At 39.1% G+C, this 22323-nt stretch overlaps 1 protein-coding gene across 2 annotated transcripts in view; it reads left to right on the top strand.

The window, feature by feature from the left end:
* The first annotated feature begins 110 nt into the window (after positions 1-110).
* The window catches only part of ATG7 (autophagy related 7), a 78828-nt gene continuing 56615 nt past the window's right edge, over positions 111-22323 (top strand). The window contains exons 1-16 of one of the 2 annotated variants that reach the window (XM_077786052.1): positions 111-285; positions 463-517; positions 1682-1799; positions 2620-2697; positions 3151-3267; positions 3811-3960; positions 4437-4525; positions 5492-5613; positions 6656-6746; positions 8020-8164; positions 8798-8956; positions 11577-11771; positions 14904-15107; positions 15349-15464; positions 16079-16154; positions 17263-17343. In XM_077786052.1, coding sequence (XP_077642178.1) covers positions 120-285; positions 463-517; positions 1682-1799; positions 2620-2697; positions 3151-3267; positions 3811-3960; positions 4437-4525; positions 5492-5613; positions 6656-6746; positions 8020-8164; positions 8798-8956; positions 11577-11771; positions 14904-15107; positions 15349-15464; positions 16079-16154; positions 17263-17343 — 1962 coding nt within the window. In that variant the 5' untranslated portion in view covers positions 111-119. Of the gene's footprint in view, positions 286-462; positions 518-1681; positions 1800-2619; positions 2698-3150; positions 3268-3792; positions 3961-4436; positions 4526-5491; positions 5614-6655; positions 6747-8019; positions 8165-8797; positions 8957-11576; positions 11772-14903; positions 15108-15348; positions 15465-16078; positions 16155-17262; positions 17344-22323 lie in introns of both variants that reach the window. The other variant, XM_021530467.3, reaches the window with a different exon arrangement.

Genomic DNA, 22323 nt, shown 5'->3' with positions numbered 1-22323 from the left:
TCCCGTTCCCTGTTCCCGTTCCCGTGCCGTTCCCGTTTCCCGTTCCCGTTCCCGTTCCCGTGCCGTTCCGTGCCCAGCGGGCGCTGTGTGTGTCCGCAGGGCCCCGCCGCCGCCGGGCCATGGCCGCTCCGCGCCGCGCCGCGCCGGCCCCGCCGGCCCCGCTGCAGTTCGCCCCGTTCAGCAGCGCGCTGGACGCCGGCTTCTGGCACGAGCTGACCCAGCGCAAGCTCACCCAGTACCGCCTGGACGAGACGCCCAAGCTCATCAAGGGCTACTACTACAACGGTGAGCACCGCCGCCCGGCCCGCTTCCGCTCCCGCCGCTCCTCCGGCGGCTCGCTGAAGCGCTACAAAGAATGGCTGGGAATTTTGTGTGTTTCGCTGTCATTTGCATCGACAAAGAAAGGGAAATAACCTGAATACTTTGGTTTAAAAAGAGCTTTGTTGCTGGTTTTTTGTCCAGGTGATCCTCCGGGTTTGCCAGCTCGATTGACACTGGAGTTCAGTGCCTTTGATATGTAAGTACAGGCTGTGGTTTGCTTTCATTTGTGTTTGGAGACACTTTCCTAGTATAAAATTGACATATTACTTAGAGAAACTCTACGTGAGAATAAACTCTACCTGAGAATAAACAAATTCATTTACCCTCTATGCGAGAGTAAATAAATAACCTTTTTGCCAAAGGCTCTTGTTGTTACAGTCACCATCATTCTTAGACCAATTTTCAATGATCTTGCTGAGGTTTTGTCATGTATTAGCACATTTTAAGTTCAGAAAAGGCAGTTTTCATGGATAAATAAATTAATTAATGTACTTCATAGCAGTGGAGAGATTGCTTTGAGTCACAAAAAAATTAACTCCTTCTGGCTGAATTTAAAATATTCTGAATTCTTAGATTCACTCACTTTCTACATGTATGTTTATATGAAATACCAGTTTTTTTCCCATTTCCTCAGCTTTTTGCATCAGGGAGGTTTTTTTAGTCATTTGCCTCTTCCCCTTATAGCTTAATTAGCATTTCAAATAGATTTTAGGTCCCTGGTTGTTACACTGTAATGTCCTCCAAAGTGTTTTATCTGTTATGACTGGAAAAATACCAAGTTTAGAGATCAGTGTTAAAGGAGGCAGTAAAATCCATCAGATCTGTAAATTAAGGAAATATTGTAGGATTTTAACCTAATATATCTCAAAAGTAAAATACTGATTGCAACAGCAGCTTCTCCAGCTGATGATATTACAAATTATAAAAGTTGCTCAATCTTTTGTCTGGCTTGGGTTTCCTTTGGGATGTGTTTTAAACATCAAATTTTAACTAACTCTTAGTGTGAGTACAAAACTGGCATCTAAGTTCAGCCTAAATTGGTTTTTCTCAATGCAAATCCCATTTGTCACAGGTAGCTTCTGTTTGAACAGAAATTCAAAGCTTCACTCCCTGGTTTAGTGTCACTCTGCTTGGGGAGAACACAGATGCCATGTGTATTTTTGAAGCCATGATGGAGATGTGTGTTTGCACATCTGGTTATTATTCCATCAATCCATCTTCATAAGGATTAAGTTATTTATTTAATGAATTTTAATTTTGTTGCTGTGCCTCATCATTTGGTTGAAGTTAACACCATAAGATAGATATTGCTGCTGCTGATGACTGTGTTAATTCCCAGAGTTTTCCTGCTTTTTTCCAGGAATGCTTCAATACCAGCACGTTGCTGTCCTGCTTTTGGAACATTGTATAACACCAACACTTTTGAGACTTTCAAATCCTGTGATAAAAAAGCACTTCTGGACAAGGAAGCAAAAGAGGTGAGATTTAAAATCAAATCATAGAGTGTTTCCAAATCCCTTCTACTCATTGAAGTGCTTTACACTCTGCCCCAAATTTGGAGCTATTCCAGTCTTGAGCAGCCTCAGGATTCAGTTTATTCTGGAAAGAAGAGTTTGGTGTTTGCTTTTTATTGTTCTCTACAAAAGAGTATAACCTAATTAATGATAACTAATTCTACATGGAGAACTCCATCACATTTTAAGCTCTGCAATGCTCTTGGAGCTGCCAGGGACTTAAATTCTGTAGAGCACATATTTAAAATTTGTCTTCGTACCCAAAAACCAGCAGTGCCTGGTTTAAACCCCAGATTACTACAATTTATATGTGTGACAAAGAGATGGGGAAACTTCACAGCAGCAATAATCATAAAGATAATGAGAGATAATAAAGCAAAAAAAAGATGGGTGAGAGGGGCTGGTCTGCCTGCATTGTCACCAGTGTATTTAATGTCATGGCCTGGGGAGAGGTGAAGGTCAAATTTAAGATGCTTTACTTTGACCTGTCCTTGATTCCTTTAATTAATTGCCTTGAGTAACAAAGTTTTCATGCATATCTTCACTCCAAACTAGGATTTTTTTTCGCATTCCTGTGGTCTCATAATTCCCTGTTGTCTCACCTTTAAAATCCTTTTAACACAGATAATTGTATGAATTAATTCAGTTTAAAAGAATGCTAAAGAATATTTATCTCCAGACTTTATATGTAGCTGGAAGAATTACAGATTTTTGGAGCTGTTCTCATGTTCTCTGGTGTTTCTTTGCCCTTTTTCTTCCTTCTTGTCCCCACAATCCTTGGCAGATCTGGGAATCAATCAAATCTGGAGCTGCTCTGGAGAACCCAATGCTGTTGAACAGGTTCCTGCTGCTGACATTTGCAGTGAGTACAGAAAATTTGTGTCTACTACTTGTAGTGGAAGTAGTGAAATAGTTTGTTTTTAGGAGTATTCATATATTTTGTATTAATAATAATGCTGCATTAATATATTTTTATATTATTTCCTACAAATGTATAAGATTACCTGATGGCCTTACAGATATCAGTAAAAATAGAGCAGCTGTTTCATGTTGAAGAAATTGAAAGCTTTACTACATGCTCCAGCTACCAAAGCCTGAAGGATTGTACACACATTGTCTCTTTAAATCTTAAATAAAAACATATACAGAGAATGAAGTCCTTAGCATTTTTATGATTTTCTAAAATCATTGTGAAGTAAAGACCCCTGTGGTTTCCATGGTTAAAATCATAAACCATTAATTTTAATTAGTATTGTATAATTTATTTTGATATATCTCCTTATTACATAATTTGACTTTTTTTTTTTTTCTCTAGGATTTAAAAAAGTATCATTTCTATTACTGGTTTTGCTACCCTGCTCTCTGCTTCCCTGATGGAATTCAGATTACTCAGAAACCTGTCTGTCTTGGGGACAGGTTCTCACTAAATCAGGTATTCAAAATCCTAAAGATTGTGAATTCTGCAACACTGAGAACTTCTGAGAGCTTTAAAACTCAGTATTTTTTGTCACCACATCCTGAGTTAATTGTAGACTCTAATTTCTTTTTTAAACTTTACTTTTTTTATTTCCATGTTGGTTTTTGGTTTACCTTTTGTTCCATGATTGTTTAAATTGTCTCAGTTTAGGTGCAGGTATGGCAAACAAATCCTGAAGAGGTGATTATGATAAGCTATATATTTTATATTTATTTTTGAGATATATATGTTAAGCTATATATAAAAATGAAAATTAATATGTAGTTATGTATACAGCTTTGGTTTTTAATCTAATTTAAAAGAAACTATAAAGAGGCATACCCTGAGTGAGCCAAGTCATTAAAATTACAAAATTCTTAATAAAATATATGTTTAGACAAGGAAAAGAAGTTAATTTTTTTTCTTTTTTTAGGAAAAAAATTAAACACATTTTAGTTTCTTTCATCTTACAGTGCAAAATTGTTAAAGCTGTTGGTTCAGTTGTGTTTGCACTTTCAGATTCAAGCCCTGCAGAAAGCCTATGATGACCTCTGCCAGGAGGAGGGGGTGACAGCCCTGCCTTATTTTTTAATTAAGTATCATGATAATTCTGTCATGATATCCCTGCTGAAAAAGTGGGATGGCTTCTTTCAAGACCAAGGAGGAAAGGTAATAAGAATTTTATATAATTTTATATAATTCAATTTTTAACCTGTGAATGGTTTGAAGGTCTAATACTGAGCTGGGCATGGTGGTTGTGTCTTGAGGGTGGCTGTAAAGTGATTTTTATGCTGTTTTCCCTTTGATTTGTTCTTTTGCTGGGCTGTGCCCTGTCACTTTCTGATCATCCCAAAATCAGTGCAGAATTTTGGGTTAGGAGCAAGGCTTCAGTTGCTGGGCTTCCCTCCGAATTGTGTTTTTAAAGCAGTGAACATCCAGTGTCCCTGAAGAGGCCAGACTGAATAAATCCCAAAGCTGTGGCAAAAGCTTGAGTAAAACCTAATGTGACCATGGATTAAATATTTATAAATATGCAAAATGTGTCTGTAGGCCTGCTCTGTCCAGAAGTTTTATTTAAAAATGCCAAATAACCTTTGCATGACTGTGGATAGATGAGTTCTCATGCAGAACAATTTGATTTGCAGGTGACAGTTGGAGTTTATGATCCTTGTAATTTATCCCAGTATCCAGGATGGCCACTGAGAAACTTCCTGATCCTGGCAGCCCACAAATGGTACCTATTTTATTCTTTCCCACAAAGATGATTTATTGGTTGATATTAAATGAGATATTTTTGTCCATGGTATTTCACTCATATCACCCACTTGATATTTTGTTTTTGTTTTCCTTTGACCTTATCCACTTGGAGTGATTCTGATTTTATTCATTATTCTGTTTTTTACTTCTGTCAATCACAAATTCCTATTAATGCTAATCCTCACATGGATACATCCACCTGGAAATGCCAGCAACCCTCTAGCAGTGTCAAATCTTGTTTAAAATACTCTGTGAATTTAAATAATTAATTAGCATCAATAATAGGAGACTTACATTTTAAAAATCAGATATTCTTAGGGGGTTTTTTTGAACCACTTGATTTTTTCTTTTTGTTGGGGAGAAAATGGGAAGACACAATTTTACACTCTGGGTTTTAAAAAAAAGGATTTAAATTATCAAATGAATTTGGGTTTCTGTAACAAAACTATAATTAGGCTGCACTTCCACAGTTATGAGTGTTACATTTCCACAGCCTTGGGGTTCAGAGGGGTTTAGGCACTAAAATTCTCATTTTTTGTTTGGGAATTTGAATCATAAGGAGGAAAAATGATATATATTGAGAACTCAGAGGATCTTGGTGCCACAGCAAAGTCCCAGTGTGTCACCTGGTGTGTGCTCTGGTGCTTTTCTGCAGTTTTTTTTTAATTAAATCTGCAGTTTGTCCAGTGCTGGATAAATGCAAGGACAGATGACAGTGGCATTGCTTTGGAGCTGTGTCACACCAAACCAGTCATTTTCTTACCCTTCAGGAATTATTTTTCTTTCTGTTCCTGATAAAGACAACAAAGTTTAGTACCAAGACAAAAAGCCTCATTCAGAACCTGCAAAAGACTAAACCTATGTGGAACGGTGTTAAAACAAGTCCCTTTTCTATTAAAGAAGTTGCATGTCTGTCTCTATTTCTCTTTTATTTTAATGGCAGGGGCAGTGCTCTGCAGGGGGTTGAAGTGCTCTGCTTCAGAGACAGGACCCTGCAAGGGGTGAGAGACATCACACACAGCATCATCTTTGAAATCAAACTGCCAGAGGCACCCTTGGGCCCAGGTAATCCTTTAAAAACATTTTTTCCTTTTTTTATCCCCTTTCTAATCACTGCTCACATAGCAAAATAAATTACTACTGCAAAGTGGTTACTTAGCATAAGTTGTTTCAAATGGATTTTAAATAGTTTGAATTTCTGTTAAATGTCTCTAAAGGAAATTATTCCTTTTTCAACAAAAAAGAAGAGGAATATTCTCTCTTAATTTTTTCCTCCTGTGATTGTGTTTCTAATTGAAAGCTAAGAAAAGTTCTGCTGGTGGCATAGAAAATACAGTAAAACAGCAGTTCATGTCATTTTTTCTTGTTGAATTTGCATACAGTCCCTCAGGTAGGAAAAAAACAATAGTGAATTTATGGGGTGCAAAATTTCTGGAGAAGTTCTGAAATGATAAAAGCCTGCCTCAGAGTGGAACTGCTCCTTTAATCCCATGGTGACACATCCAGGTGTATTTTAAAGCAGTAGACTTGAAATATTAAAACATAATCTCAGATTTAATTTCTAGGTAGGGGAGAGTATCACAAAATTTCTCTACCTCAGGCAAAAAGTTATGAGTGCTTCAGATGTCATTGTTGCAAATTATTTAATTATATGTAATTAAGATACATAATTCTCCACGGAATTTGCAGATGGGGTCTAGGGACCATGAAATTATGACTGAAATTGGCAAAATTGACTGAATAATGAATTTTCTGAGCTTGACATTAAAGATCTGAGGGAGAATGGTGCCAGCTCTGTGCTAGGTTTGAAGCTGAACAGGCAAAAGCAGCACAGGGGACACCTGAGAGCAAAGAAATTCTCCAGGAGCTTTCAGCTGATGTAAGCAGCACAATTGGTGTAACAGGTTATAAAGTACAGGTTATTTACTGGCAGGTTTAAAATAAGGTTTTTTCCAACAGGGTCAAGTCCAAAAAAAAATATTTTTTTCTGTCCTATGGTATTAAGGTTTTCATTTGTTCTTTCCTTTTTCTTGCTTTTTTTTTTTGTTTTTGTTGTTTTGTTTTGTTTGGGTTTTTGTTTTGTGTGTGTTTTAAATATTTCAAACAGATTGTCCAAAAGCTGTTGGATGGGAGAAAAACCAAAAGGGAGGCATGGGACCAAGGATGGTGAATCTCAGTGAATGCATGGATCCAAAAAGGTTTGGTTTTTATCTTTTAAATTCTCAGTTTTCTTTACTTGGGTTTAATCCTTATCAAATTGAAATGTGAAATAGGTAAGAATATGCAATTAAAACATCCACTGGATATTGTTTGGACTTTCTTTTGGAGGACTTTCACAGAGCAGTGCACTGCCTGCAGCAGAAATCTTGGCAATTCTGGACTCTAGTTGAGAATTCTGAATGCATTTATTTAAAGCTGAGTGAAACGTAGGTCAGAGTGTTGCAGGCTTGTGAAATTTCACTGAATTCTATAACCTGGTAGGATACTAATGAAAATAAGCATGGGGAAAGTTCATCCTTTGGGATTTGTCAGAGTGGGACAGGAAGGAGCTCAGAAAATGTGACTTTAATAATTTTTATCATTCTGTACATGATGATTGGGCAATGGATTGAAAAGTATGGGGTTACAGAGTGTCTGCATGTGTGTCCTTGCCTTGGAAAAGCCTCTTGGTCTGATGGTTCGGGTTCGCATTTTGTCCATCAAGCAAAGCCATTTTTGTCAAGCATTTGTGGAAGTTCTCTGAGTCTTCACAGACATTCAATAAAGTTCATCTCAGGGTTCTTAATTCTTGAGGTTTCTTGACCTTCTTGTGTAAATTATCTAAGTGCTGCCCAAAGAGGTGTTGGTAAAATGCCAGCCTTGACAATTGCCATTTAATTCCTTGTTGGACAAATAATTTTGTGGATGCTGAAAAGATTTTATTTATGATGTTTGAGGGAATGAAACTTGCAGGAATCTGAGAGCTGTGGTGGTCTGGCTTGGTGAGAGTTTTAACACCCTGTGTTTGATGGATATGAAAATCTGCCCCTTGCTTGAACACAGATTTCCTGCTTCATTTTCTTTCTCAAACTTCCACAGAGAAGTGCCCACATCCTTTAGACACAAGTAGAATATTTCATGTTAAGGGCAGGTTTCCTGGATGCAGGAAACCAGTTTTAGTCTGAAAAAGAAATAAAAATGTATGGACAAGTTATCTGTCTTAGCACTCAGTTTAATAAGAATTGTGGCTGAGATACCATTTTTATTTTCATACTTGCATTAATTTTATTGCGAAAATTTTAGTTTTGGATTGTTACTTTTTCAGAAGCCCTTGTCTGTTTTTCATACTACCTATGTGTTATACTGCTGAATTCTTTCTCTCCTTTAAAAAAATTCTTTGGACTTAATTCATTCAGCTGAAATATCAGTAATTCCTTTGCTGGAGAAGCACAGGAGGGTTCAGAAACTGTTTTTATTTATTCCATGGCACAGGTTGGCAGAATCATCCGTGGATCTGAATTTGAAGTTGATGTGCTGGAGGTTGGTGCCTACTCTGGATTTGGAGAAGATTGTGGCTGCCAAGTGTCTGCTGCTGGGAGCTGGCACCCTGGGCTGTAGTGTTGCAAGGACCTTGATGGTAAATCCTTAATCTCACCAATAATCTCATAAATTCTATGTTCCTTTGTTGTTTGTTTTTTTTTTTTTTTTTTTTGCCCAGCTGCTGTGACACACCAGAGACAAATTGCATTCTCTGCATCAGAATACACAGAATGCACATTAGTTATGTTATAAATTGCAGGGAAGAGGTAAGATCTGTACCTAAGGGAAATAAATAACTCAAGTTCTGCTGACATGAGATAGTAAGGGAACTTTAGCAGAATATTTTGAATTTATATTAAAAAAAGAAATCCTGAAACAAATTAACAAGCTATAAAGACCAAATTCACAGTGAAGCACTTGGAATAACTGTGCTGGTAATTCCTTTCAGGGATGTTCACCTTTCTACAGAATTCAGCAGGGTTTGGGGGATTTCTGTTAAATGCTATATTTGGACCAACCAAATTTTGTGTTCCCTGATTTCAGTTATCTCAAATAATTGCAAAAGCTTTTGTAGCTTAAAAAAGGTGGACAGAACTCAACGTTTAGTGTGTGGCATTCCTCAAAAAGATTTCCCAAGGCTTTTGTAATTATCTTTATTTATTTTTATTTATCTTGATTTATCTGTAAAGATAAATTGGTAACCATTTCTTTTTACCCCTGTCTCCTTTAGGGCTGGGGGGTGAGGAAAATCACTTTTGTGGACAATGCCAAGATCTCCTACTCCAACCCCGTGCGGCAGCCGCTCTACGAGTTCGAGGATTGCCTGAGTGGGGGCAAGCCCAAGGCTCTGGCAGCAGCAGATAGGCTGCAGAAAATCTTCCCAGGAGTGGTGAGATCATGATTTCCGTGCTGCTGGCACTGGGGAAAAGGGGAAAAAAAAAAAAAAAAGACTTTAAATTGCTATTCCAAGTTTTAGTAAGTTAAACGTTAAAATCACTACACAGGTGTTGGGAAATATTTCAGTTGGTTACTGAAATATTTTACTTCAAATTTCTGTGCCTGGAAACTTTGTTGAGGTAAATATCTGTAGCAATGAAATATAATTAAGTCATTTTGTAGCTTATTGAAAGTGAAGTGAAGTGAAATTTTTTCCTGTCTAGGGTGTCCTAATGAGCTTTGAGTAATGCCAGGTCAGACATATTAATTGTCTGCTCTGGGAGCAGGTCTGGAGAGAAGTAATAAATGTATTTTTGAGATTTCCTATTATGTTTTAGACCCCATATTTACAATCTTCTCTAAACTGATTTTCTACATAAGAAGATATAGCTTAGTTTTTAACTGCCAGCAAAAAGAACATACAGTCCCCTTTTTTAAATCTCATTCTAATATTTTCTGAGATGGTAACTAAATATTTTGGATAATTTGGAGGCATTTTAAAACTTTTCTTAGATTCCTGAGATTTTGGGACTCTGTGGAATGAACAAGATCTTTCTTTGGGGATATATATGGACATTTACTCCTCTGTAAAATAATGCCAATGTGCCCTTTGAGCTCTTTTTGCCATTGTTGGGCTGCCACAGTGCACCTCAGTGATTTTGGCTTACGACTGCTTAGTTCTGAGGGACAGTTATTCAGATAAAATTGTTGGAGCTGCCAGACTTGACTATATTCCTACATCTACAATGCCTGGATTGAGCTTTTTAGGAATTCTGGTAGGATTTTAGTATTTACAAACCACATTGACCATTTTGTGGTGCAGTTAATTCCAGCTATTTTATTTTAATTTATTAAACAAAAAATGTCCCTCCTGAGTCACCAGCAGTGTCAGCTGAGCTGATCTAATCAATCAGCACTTGTGCAGCACAGGCTTGATGAGTTACCCATGAATACTTTCCTCAGGCACAGCATGGAAAAGGCAGAGCCTTTTGGAGGAGATAATGACCCTGAAATTAATGCCTGCCCCAGTAATTTCCTGATGTCTGTGGTGATGGTACAGAGGGGAAAAAGAGGTGGATCCCTTGGTATGGTTAATGCAGCTGTTACCCACAGTCATTTCTCCAAGCTGCTAAATGGGCCTGCTTCTTTTTATCCTCAGGGGTGTTTATGTATTTATATATGTTATTTATGCATGTTCACCCTTCTGGTCATTTGACTCACCTGCATTTATGAGTTGTGCTGGTAATTAATTGGCCTGTGCAAAAGCACATTCCACCAACCTTCCTTTCCTCTCTTCCCATGGAATTTTATGTTTGGTTCATCCAGTTTTTACATTTTGGTTTTTAATTTTTCCTGCAGTGCCAAGCAGGGAGGCTTTGGCAAGGCTTGCTGTTCTGTAACATAAATGAAGGATCCATCCTTCCCTTCCAGCAGATGGCTGGCAGCAGCTTGTGCTGACACGTTTCCAAAGGAGTGAATTAATTGTTTACATTGTACATGCATTGTGTAGATGCTTATTTGGCTCAATATTTGCTCTCAGTATGTCCTGCCCAAGTAAGGGGCTGGAAGAGGGAGATGTTTCTGCCACAGGAACAAACTCCTCCAGTTCTGCAGTGACAAGTCTCAGAAGTGCTTTTTGCTGTCTCAGGTTCCCACATGGCTGGAGAAATACAGGGAAATCATCTGAGGCTGTTGTTCTTCTCAGGAACTGAAAATAAAGAACAGTGTGTGTGATGCTGCACATGGCTGTGACTGAGGCAGGATTTAGCAGCAGAAATGCAAACTGCAGCCTGTTAAAATTGTGTGGGAAGGGGCTGGAAAGAGAATCCAGGATGCAAGTTTTAATCACGGATCATAATTGTGCATAAATGTGGCTGCTTGGCTTTGGGGTGATGTTTGTAACCCCTGGGATCAGGAGCAGTTTCCACTCTGTTCTTGTAGTGATTTGCTTTGTTCTTATAGTGATTTGCTAGGCCTGCTAAGACTTTGAGCCTGTTCTGCATAAATACAGACTGAGAAACTGCAGCACTGCCACACAGAGAGGTAGAAGGAGCAGAGCTGCCATCCTGACAAAGAGATATTGAATCTGTACTCTGATTTCTGTTGAATTTTACAGCTGTATAATCACAAGGGTACCTTCTGAACTGGTGATTTTCTGTCTGCCACCCTGCAGAGCTCTGAGGGCTATGACATGAGCATTCCCAGGCCACCCGGTGAATTTTACACCTGTGTGATCACAAGGTTCTGGTGATTTTCTGTCTGCCTCTCTCCAGAACTCTGAGGGCTGTAATGTGAGCATCCCCATGCCACCCAGTGAATTTTACACCTGTATAATCACAAGGGTACCTTCTGAATGGTGATTTTCCCTGCAGAGCTCAGAGGGCTATAACATGAGCATCCCTATGCCACCCAGTGAATTTTACACCTGTGTGATCACAAGGGTTCTGGTGATTTTCTGTCTGCCTCCCTCCAGAACTCTGAGGGCTATAACATGAGCATCCCCATGCCACCCAGTGAATTTTACACCTGTGTGATCACAAGGTTCTGGTGATCTTGTGTCTGCCTCCCTGCAGAGCTCAGCGGGCTATAACATGAGCATCCCCATGCCAGGCCACCCTGTGGATTTCTCGGAGGTGACGCTGGCGCAGGCCCGGCGGGACGTGGCGCAGCTGGAGGAGCTGATCGAGGCGCACGACGTCGTGTTCCTGCTGATGGACACCCGCGAGAGCCGCTGGCTGCCCGCCGTCATTGCAGCCAGCAAGAGGAAGGTGTGCTCCCCATCATCCATTCCTTTCCATCTGCCTTCGTCCTCAATCCATTCCTGGCCCTGAACAATGGGCTTCTATTTCTGTGCCAGTGGAGAGATCCGTGTCCCTTTAGTGAGGGCTTCACTGAATCACAGACTTTACCCTAAGCTGTTGTGGGAATCTGAGCTAGTGATGATTCTGAGATTGCAGAAAGTCTCTGTCTCTCAGCCCCCTGCCAAAGCAGAAGCCATAATTGGTCTGTGCTGGTTTCCAGGTTGTTTATTCTGTTTATCTCTCACATGTTCTGCTGCCCTGCCCAGCTCTGTCCTGCAGGGCAGCGTGTGGGGCTCTGCCCTCAGTGGGATGTGACAAACATTAAATACCAGAAACTCCCTGGGCTGGATTTACAAGAACGTGCCAATATCTGTCACCTACATTGGACAGTGTGTCCCCAGCCTGAACCAACAGAAAAATGCCAACACCACAGTGAGACATGGAGGGCGTGAAGAAGGAGAAAAAGGACAAGACACACCCAATTTCCTCCAGTTTGTCCCCTTTGGACCCCTTATCTAGAATCCTAAAATTTTACTTTTGCACCCGTGTCACACTTAATTATTACTTATATCAAACACTCAGAGCTGGTAATTCATGCTGTAAGATTGAAAACTCTTTTCCATGGCCAGAGATCACAGACAGTGTCTCTGGGGGCTCTGTCCAGGGGGGTTCCTGACCCCTGCCAGGGTCCCAGACCTGCCAGGACAGCCAGAGGGAAGCTCTGGATTCCCACAGCTGTGTGTGTAACTTGATAACTTAAACCTTTCTGCAGATCGCACCTGTAGTCTTTCAGCTGTTTAAAAACAGCACAAAAATAACAAAAAGAGCAAGTTTGCAAAGCTTGTTGTCTCCTTAACGGAAATCTGATTCCATTCTGGAAAGAACCAGTTCTCCGTGTTTGTTAAAAAATAAAATAAATATTAACCCATCACACAGCCCAGGCAGAGTGTTCCTGGCATTGTGTTTGTGCTACTCATGGACACAAAATTCTTGCTACCTATTGAGCAGCAGTCTGTTGGGAGGATGAGTTTGAGGCAGAAATCATGTGAATAAAGCAATTTCTGACTTTTCTGTTCTCCATCAGAGCTGCCAATATGAGCATCTTAAAGTTCACTTTTTGAATCTCTTCAGAGTTGGAAAACAATTCAAATCAGCCAACTCCCAATTATGAGTTGGCTGATTTTTATTACTATTTAATATTGTTATCACAAAATATTCATGTTGTTTGAGTACCATACAGCACTTTTTTTCTTCAACTCAGCCCAAACTCTACTTTCAAATGTTTTAACAGTTTTTCAAAAATTCAATTTCAAAATTTGAAGCCGGGAAGTCCCAGGGCCAGCCTACTCTTTCACGTGGTGTGGTTGGGAATTTCCAGCAATATGTGGAGTTTTATGTGCATATTTTATATTAATCCTGTCTGGTTCAATCAGGATAAAGTACTTTTATGATCTCCAAAACTTCTCTCCCATGGTTTCTTAGCCAGCAGCGTCCCTCTACATTTTTCTTGCCGCATTAATATAATTTTAAGGATAAATTTTGAAACTTTTTTGTGTTGGAGTTCTGTGTCACTGAAAAAAATCCACAGGGAAATATCGAGGTGTGCAAAGAAATGCTCAGTATTTCATGTTAATAAACACTCAATGCAAGCTCTGCTTCAGATGTGATTTTGTGTGGCACCTGCAGATCTCAAGTACTGCACAGTTTGGTCCCAAAGGCCTCAAAATGAAATTAAAGAAGATGGTGAGAGATGATTTGTATACAATGCACACCCCCAGGTCTGTGGGTAGCAGCAGGAGTTGTTCTCCCCACTGCATCATTCAAGTGCCTTGATGATTTTTGCCATTCCTGCAGTCCTTGCCCAAAACAAGCACCTCAGACAAACCAAACCCTCATGTCTGATGTTAAATTTCTGTTCCTGCTGAGTTCTGGACCTTGTTAAAATTTGCTTTTTATTTTTGCTATTCCATGCCAAAAGATACTTTTCCATTTGTCTCTTGTACTTTTCCATTGTCTTTTTATCAAAAGCAGATTTTTTTTTAAATTAAGGCTCAGTTAGAATAAAATAGTGACCTGCCCGTAAGCTGAGAAGAAAGGAACAGCTGATTGCAGTGGCAATTGTTTAACAATGTTAGTAATTTCTGCTAATAGTATCTCTTACTCATTTTTGGAAGTGGAAAACTATATTCAGGTTTTACAGCTAGATGCAGTGAGAAGATGCAGTCTTTTAATTGCTGTAGCCCTGGACAGATTCAACAGCAGGGTTCCACTTCAAGACTGAGGAAAAAAAAACTACTCCAAGGCTGAAAGAATATGCTGAAAGAAATAATTGGAACTACTGAGAACAATGATGATACTCAAAGCTTGCTAATTAAGATGACTAATTCTTGAGAGAGCTTCCCTCAGAGTTCTTCTTTTAAATAATTCCTGGCTGGAAAAATGAAAAACGAAGAAGTGCTGCACCAGAATTTCTATCAAGAGGAGTTGCAGATGAAGCAGTGCATCTCCCTTTATATTTGACTGGCTGCAGCCATCATTGTGTTGATATTTGTGCTCCAGATTCCTCTGTGCACTTGCCACAAAGCGGAGAGAAAGGGGAAACGAGGACAGAGGAATTGTGCAGCACAGCTGCTCCTGCTCCCCATGTGACTAAGCAGATGCAGATGAAGCCCATAAGTGATCATTAATTGCTTTCTTTACTGAGCAGAAATTGCTTTGGATAACAGATGGCATTTCATTGCTTGAAGCTGCTGTTGCTTTTTTGTCACAAGTTTGTGTAACAGCTAGAGGGAGTCATTCACTCAGAGCAGATTGTCCTGAAAGGCTCAGGGAAGGACAAGGCCTTCTGACTTTCTGAAACAGACTTTTCTTTTGGTTTTGTTTTTTTTTTCTAAGGGCTTGACCTGTGGAATTCTGCACCTTTCAGAAACTCTGTTGTTTATGGCTAAGATGGTAAATATGCAGCTAATGAGTTGCTCATCCATCTACATCATGTGGGTTTTTTGGCATTTATAGTGAATAAAACCTCGAGGCTGCTTTTTTCTTCCCCTCCCTTTTTGGCTCACTTAAAATATGTTGTTCTTTCTTTATTGTTCACAGTTGGTCATCAATGCTGCCTTGGGATTTGACACTTTTGTTGTTATGAGACACGGCCTAAAGAAACCAAAACAGCAAGAATCTGGTGATTCACGTTTCAGCAACGCCTCTGCTGCTTCTGATCTGCTGGGATCCTCTCTTTTCTCAAATATCCCTGGCTACAAACTGGGCTGCTACTTCTGCAACGATGTCGTGGCACCAGGGGATGTGAGTAGAACCTTATGCAAATGGTGATTTCATCTCTCTTTTGTTGCAACTTGAATTTTTATTTGGTTTTAACGGCGTTCCATGAAGGGATCTGCGCCGCGTTGATGCACGTGAGGTGAAGAACTAGCTGATTTTTATTTGGATGATCACAGATATGAATTGCACAGCACTAAAGGTGTCTTGTACAGGGCAGCTGGTTCTTTTGGAGTTATTCTGCATTCAGAGCTGTCTGTGTTTGCAGTCCACCAGGGACCGGACGCTGGACCAGCAGTGCACGGTCAGTCGGCCTGGGCTGGCCATGGTGGCTGGAGCCCTGGCAGTGGAGCTGATGGTGTCTGTCCTGCAGCATCCAGAAGGGTGAGCCACTGCTGCTGTTCTCAGAGGAATCAGGCCAATTTAATAGAATCTTTAGTGAGGAGGAGGAATTATACCTCAAGAAGGACAATGCTGTGAGGGAGGATGTTGTCTGTAAATTAAAAGTATTGTAATGTGCACTGTTTGAGGGAACTGCTTCATCAAGTCTTAAGTTTTGATTCTGTCTCTGAATTTAACCTCAGAAAAGTATTAAGAATCTTTCAAAAGAAGAAAATGTTGCTATTAGTAATGTTTGATTCCTTTTCCTTTGATGAGGAGCTGTTGTAACGTGTGGTAGGCAGGTGAAGGGCTTCAAGATAAGTCCTGTGTTGCAAATCTTATTTAAAACTCTGTGTGTGATACAGAAATTACTCTGAAATTCTGCACCTTAAACATGAGGCTTGTTTTCTCTCTTTAAAACCTGGGAGAGAAAAAGTGGCTTAGGAGTTGAAGATGAGTCTCAGACTGATTTATATGTATGAGTCTTGGTTCCTACGAAACAGACTTTCCACATCGATCCCTTGACTCATTCTAAGCTGTAGCAAAATGTCTGGAAGCTGACTGGAAATTCTGAGTGTGTTGTCTTGCTCTAATTTTCCCTGTTGTGTTTTTGGCAGTGGTTATGCTGTGGCCAGCAGCAGTGATGACAGAATGAATGAACCACCCACTTCTCTTGGGCTTGTTCCTCACCAGGTAAATAATTGGTGATAAAACCTTTTGTTGGAGAGCTGGGAACTGATCATCACAGATGTTGTCTCTTTAAAAAAATGCTGATTCCATTCCCCAGAGGCCTGACTCCCCATGTTCATTAAAAAAGAAATATAAATACTATTAATGCATTACACAGCCCAGTTCTGGCACTGTGTGCTACTCATGGACACAAAATTCCTGCTACCTACTGGGCAGTAGTTTGTTTGGAGCAGGAATTTGGAGCAGAAATTAAGTGAATAAAGCAATTTCTGAGTTTTCTGTTCTCCATCAGAGCTGCCAATATGAGCATCTTGAAGTTCACTTTTTGAATCTCTTCAGAGTTTGAAAACAATTCAAATCAGTCAATTCCCAATTATTATGTGAATTGGCTGATTTTAATTATTTATTATTGTTATCACAAAATCTTCATGTTGTTTTGGTACCATACAGCACTTTTTTCTTCAACTTAACCCAAACTCTTCTTTCAAATCTGTTAACAGTTTTTCAAAAACTCAGTTTTAAAATTTCAAAATTGGGGTGTCATTAGTTGTATTGCAGAGTTAGTTAAGTTCTGTTCCTGGCAACATCTCTTCATTGTAATAAACAGATTAAAAAGGGTGATCAATACTCCCAAGAGTTCACAACTGAAGTGATCAAACCCTGCTGCAAAGTGTTTTCAGAGCTCCCTCTGTTAGCAGAAATAGTGGTCTGGAATTTTAAAATTGCCTGTCTGTAATATCATATTAAACATCATCATTGAGGAGTGCACAACAGTTAAGAGTTCAGACTCTAAGTTAGAGAAATGGGGAAAAAAAATGTGTTTAAGCTATCACACCATGACTTTTTATTTTTCATGGAACTTAGCACTCTGAAAACGCCAACTGCAGATGGTGCTGTGCCTCTATTTCTGGTGAAATAATGCTGCATTTAGGCAGTTGTGCCATTATTTGTACAGAAAAAAACAGTAATATGGACTTAGTATAAATTCACTGTAAGTTTTATTGGGAATGACTGTGATATTTTTTTTATGGAATATATATATGTCCAGTTCATGTTGAATTTTGGAAATGGTTAAAATAGTAAAGGTTTTTTTTTTTTTTTAATCTTCTAGATCCGAGGATTTTTATCCAGATTTGATAATGTTCTTCCAGTCAGCCTGGCATTTGATAAGTGCACAGCCTGTTCAGCCAAGGTAAGACTGAGTTTGTACTTTCTATCATTTTTATATTTCTAGGTCAATTTTAGGGAACTTTTTGACATTTTCTCTGACTTCCTTAGGGCTTGTAATCTGTTCCCACTTCATCTAAAAGTTCTTTTTCCCTCATAGCCTTCTTTTTTAGCTGTTTTCCAAGTTGCTTTGGCACCTCTTAGCATGGTGCTCTTTTTATCTCCACATAAATGCTTCCATCAGATGAAGAATCCAAGCAGAGATTGACCAGGACACTTCTGAAAAATTCATCACAAAAATACTGTCATTAGCTTTCAGCTTTGTAGAAAGAAATGAGATTGATATTTTTTAAGAAATCCCTTCTGATGTCTAAAATTGAATAAATATCCCTTTAGCCTTCTGCAGCTTAATGTCTTTCCAAATAGGCAAAATTGTCGAAATTTCTGGTTTGTGGTACAAAACAGAAAAATAATGAACAATTGAGGGGAAAAATTGCTTCTTACCATTTCTTTATTGAGCAGATTCTTGACTTTGCTGCTGGTGCTGCCAGTCCTGAGTCACCTCAGAGTTCCCAGCTGGTTTTTGGCTCTCTGGGGCAGTTCTTGCATTGTTTCCCTCTCCTGTGGCCTTCAAAAGTTCCCTCTGGCAAGTTTTTGCTGGCCATGGAGTGCAACTTCCTGAAGTTTTCCCTGGGATCTCTCAGCAGGGAGATTCAGAGGGGTTTTGCCTCATGGTTTGAAGTGCTTGGAGTGCCATGAATTTATTTCACCCTCCTGTACCTTGAGGAAGTGCTTGCAGGAAGTTCTTTCTGTTCCTTTCACTGCGCTCGTCCTCCTTTCAAAGAGCCATCAAACCATAGTGGGTCACTGGCATCTTTTGGAGAACTTGCACAATATCTTCTTCTCCAGTGATCCTTTTTTTCCCCTCTGGGCTATCTGGGTACATCTGACAAGTTTGGAAGGACTCTCAATCTGCATTTTCTCTTCAAAAGTTGAAGAACTAAAGTTAAGTGTTTCTAAAAATAACAGCAGTTGGATCTACACTGCTGAAGAGCTGAAAGCGCAGCAGTAGCTGAAACCTTGATTGTGGAGAATTTAAACTGTTAGAAGAAGCTTTTTTCTTTCTCTTTTCCTCTTATTTGCTCCTTATCTCCAATTCAGGAAACACTGCTATGTAAAAACAATAAAAATGTACATCCACGCAGATAAATTCAATGCAGGGATCAATTTTTCCTTAGCAAATCATTTCCTCTTGGAGGTCATTTTAAGAGAGCCCCGTTTTACATAAACAGACTTGATGATTTAATAAAAACTGCCTTGGATTTTAGCAGCTGTGCTATTCCCAGAGAGATCACTTTTCATGTGGTTTGGGGATTGAATTTCTTGTGTGCTGAAAAGGTTGCTCCATTGGCTCACGGATTTCCTTACAGTAGAAACACAGCCTTTGTTTACTTTGCTAACTTTATTTATTAGCATAAGAATATGTCACCCTGCATTATGAGGAAATCTGATGCTGATGCTTTAAAATGACAAATCCAATTACGATTTAATTGTAGTCTCTATGTTGGTTTGTTGTGTGAGGGTTTGCTTTTTAATAAGGTAATTTAGTATTTCATCCTGCTCCATGTTAGAATTACTGGAGGTTCGGACTTCAGCAGAGATAGAATTTTATTTGCTGGCATTGTGTTCATTGTGTTTTTCTTTTGTCAGCGTTCTCCTTCTTGAGATCTTGTCACTCTGTGACTCTTGAAGCACAAAACTAATGAATTAGAAATTTTAGAAGAATTCCAGTGCATCCTGAAGCCATCCAGCCCAGCTAGAGGACTCAGGAGAAGCTGCTAATGATCTGCATGTTTGGAGATTTGAGTCCTTTTCATTTTGACTCAGTCGTTTCTTCATTTCTTTGCTTTTGAAGCTGCAGAGGCCAGACATGCAAGCAGCCAACTCTTCCTTACCCAGAATTGTCCTGCCCAGGCCACGTGCCAGAGAAGCTTCCTGCAGGCAGTTGTTCAGGAATTTTGGGATGGTCGCAGCAGGAAACCAATCTATTTTTATTCTGGGCCAATCTTTCCTTGTATGATTCCCCCTCTGTCTTATTCTGGTCCTGCAGAAGCTGTGCTGGAATGTCAAAAATCCCTGTCAGAGCTCAGGGCACCGAGAGAGCAGCGAGAGCTCTTCTGGTGCCAAACTTGTTCTGGCACCAGCAAGGGAGACTCCCGAGTTCCTTAGGATGGATTTGTTGGACAATACTTTTGTCTGACCCAGAGATGGGACAACTGAGAGGCATTTTGAAAACCTTTATTCTATTTTCAGTCTCATGAGAAGGGTGAGAGAATGCAGATATTATAATTCACACTATCACAATCAGAACCTATTTTTTAATTACAAAACACTATAAGCATTTCTCGGCCTGTCAGCTTTTTACACCATACTATAGATGCCTTAAAGCCAATAATGTAAAACTTCTCCTCATAAATCTTACTACAATGTATCTTTCATAGTTCTATTTCTCCAAAGTATCCAATCTTATTTACAAAGCCATCCTTTGAAACTTGTTTCTAACTCTGTTTCTCTCGCAACAATGTCATTCCTATTCCATAGCATTTCTAAATCAGCATTTCTTATCTCAAAGTTTACATACAAATACATACTGTGTGAAGCATCTATCAAGCCCTAAAAACTCTCTGCAAATCCATTTCCCACAGATACCCATTTGTAACAACTGCTTTACTTACAGGAGAGAACGTTAGTTATTACTGACTGGGCTAATTAACCTGCTTACCCTGTTGGGAACAAAATGAAGCTGTTTGTTATTTATGTTTATGTTCTAGTGAGAAGCTGCAATTCCTTGGGAAACAGATCTGATCCTTGCAGAAAATTGGTTAAAGCCTTAAATCATGAATGTTAATATTTAGTGCAAAACTGCCAGTGTTTCTATTTTAATGAGGGCAATGAACATTTCCTTTTATTGCTCTCCTTGTGTATCATGCAATGAACAAGGACACCCCACAGATACAGAGTTCAATGTCACAAAAGATAATTGCCACCAAGCAACCCAGATATAAAGATGTAAAAACCCTCTCTTTTTACCCATAGCTCACATTTCTTCTGGAGTTAAAATTTAGCACCCATGTGCTGGAAATCTGACTTTTTCTCCTTAAAGAGATTTCTCTTTCCCCTACTAGAGTCATTCACATGTAACTACCCCCACTATGAAATGTATAAAAATCAGCACAAGGTTCTCTGCTAATTTTCAAGGTCTTTCCCAACTTTCTCCTCCATTTGCTGGGAACTTGAGCTGCTGAAGTGGCTTTTTACCCACTGAGTTCACGTTGAATGTTTCTCAGTTTCACCGCGTCACGAAGGGGCAGACACTGGGATCCGGGATGGTATTGTTGGCATTATGTTACAATTTCTGTTTTCAGTCAGGATATTCCCCTGCCCTTGCAGATGTTTTCCCTTTTTACCATCTCAGGAATACATTAAACCCTTTTGCTGTGGCATTTGCTGAGCGCTGGGGTTGCATAAGTTATTTATGAGTGTTGCAGTTTGGAAATCTGTCATCAAGGAGCCTCAACAATGCTCTCATTGTTCTCCTCTGCTAACTGCTGTGCCTGCATTTTTATTTGAAATTGTTCTGATCACTTATGACAGCAACCTGCAAGAATCACTCACTCACTGATCTTTTTCAGTTGAGATAATTCTGATTTTGATTCCAGGCTCTTCAGATTTGCCCTGACTGCACTAAGACATTTCTCTTTGCTTTCTACCAGTAGCAATGGATGATCTGTCAATGAAACTCCTTTAAGTCTTTTTATGTTAGACATTTCTCAAGTCAAGTATTGTGTGGATGTAAAAGTCATGGGGGGGAAAAGCCTTGGTTGTTCCTGTACTAAAAAATTGAAAAAGTATCTTGCAGAAATGATGAAGGAAATGGGAAGAAATGTTTGTCCTTCAGGACTGAACATTTCAAAAATTTAAGAGAATGTTTTAAAAGAGTCATTTCTGTAGCTGTGCTGAGAAGTCAGTGAAACAAAGTCCATATATAACTTTTCTTATTTCCTGAATGTACATATGTGAGCATTTGACAAGTCTCTGTACAGTGCAGCCTCTGTATTAATATTGGATAGATTTCATTGAGACTTGAAGAATGAATTGTTAATACACCCAGACACATTTTCAGCATCCTGAGTTAAATGTAGAACTTCTCTTAGAAATTAATAAAAGTGAATTTTCCCATTGTTACGTTCAAATTTCAAAATAGCAGGGTTTAAAGGAAAGAGGAAACCTGCCATTGTTTGAGACAATGGAATAATTTCTGACAGGTTGTATTTCTGTTGCATTTAAATGAAATTTTATGTGTCTTAAAGGGTTTTTTGTTTGGGATTTTTTGCCAGTATTTCTTCTTCCTATTCAATGAAATTCTAACTACAATTAGGACAAAGTAAGGAACTATCAATGAGGAAAAACACAGCATCACTGCAGTTTTCTGCTATTGACATGTTCAATATCTACCTGAGCCTAGAATATAATTTTTAATTATTTATATTAGAGATAATCTGTGCTGTCTTGTCATCTCTCTGTGAAGCTGTCACACAATTCCTTTGCTGTCAGTTAAAACAAAACTCAACTAAAATACTTTGGCTTGAAATACCTGCCTACAAGAACTGCAAAAACCAACTTGGAGAACACTGAACTGGATTCAAATTCAGGAATATTCAATATGTGGTGCTGGGGTGATGATGATGATGATGGTGGTGTTCATCCCACCATCAATTCCATACCTCATTCTGTAAGATCCCACCTGAAACTCAAAAGATCAGTTGTTTATTTTGCTGGATATGAGCAATTTGTAGTTGTTCTTTTTTTCCTTCCATAAGATTTTTGCATGTTTGCAGACTAGTGCTTTCTATTCCTAGATTATTGAGAAGTTATTCAGTTATTATTAGTTATTCAGTTATTATTATTCCCAAGTTATTCAGTTATTCCAAGGATTCAGTGCATA

This window comes from Lonchura striata, chromosome 12, assembly GCF_046129695.1.
Source record: "Lonchura striata isolate bLonStr1 chromosome 12, bLonStr1.mat, whole genome shotgun sequence".
NCBI classification, from domain to species: domain Eukaryota; kingdom Metazoa; phylum Chordata; class Aves; order Passeriformes; family Estrildidae; genus Lonchura; species Lonchura striata.
Note: the sequence above shows the minus strand (reverse complement) of the source record. Positions and strands in the feature narration are given on the sequence as shown.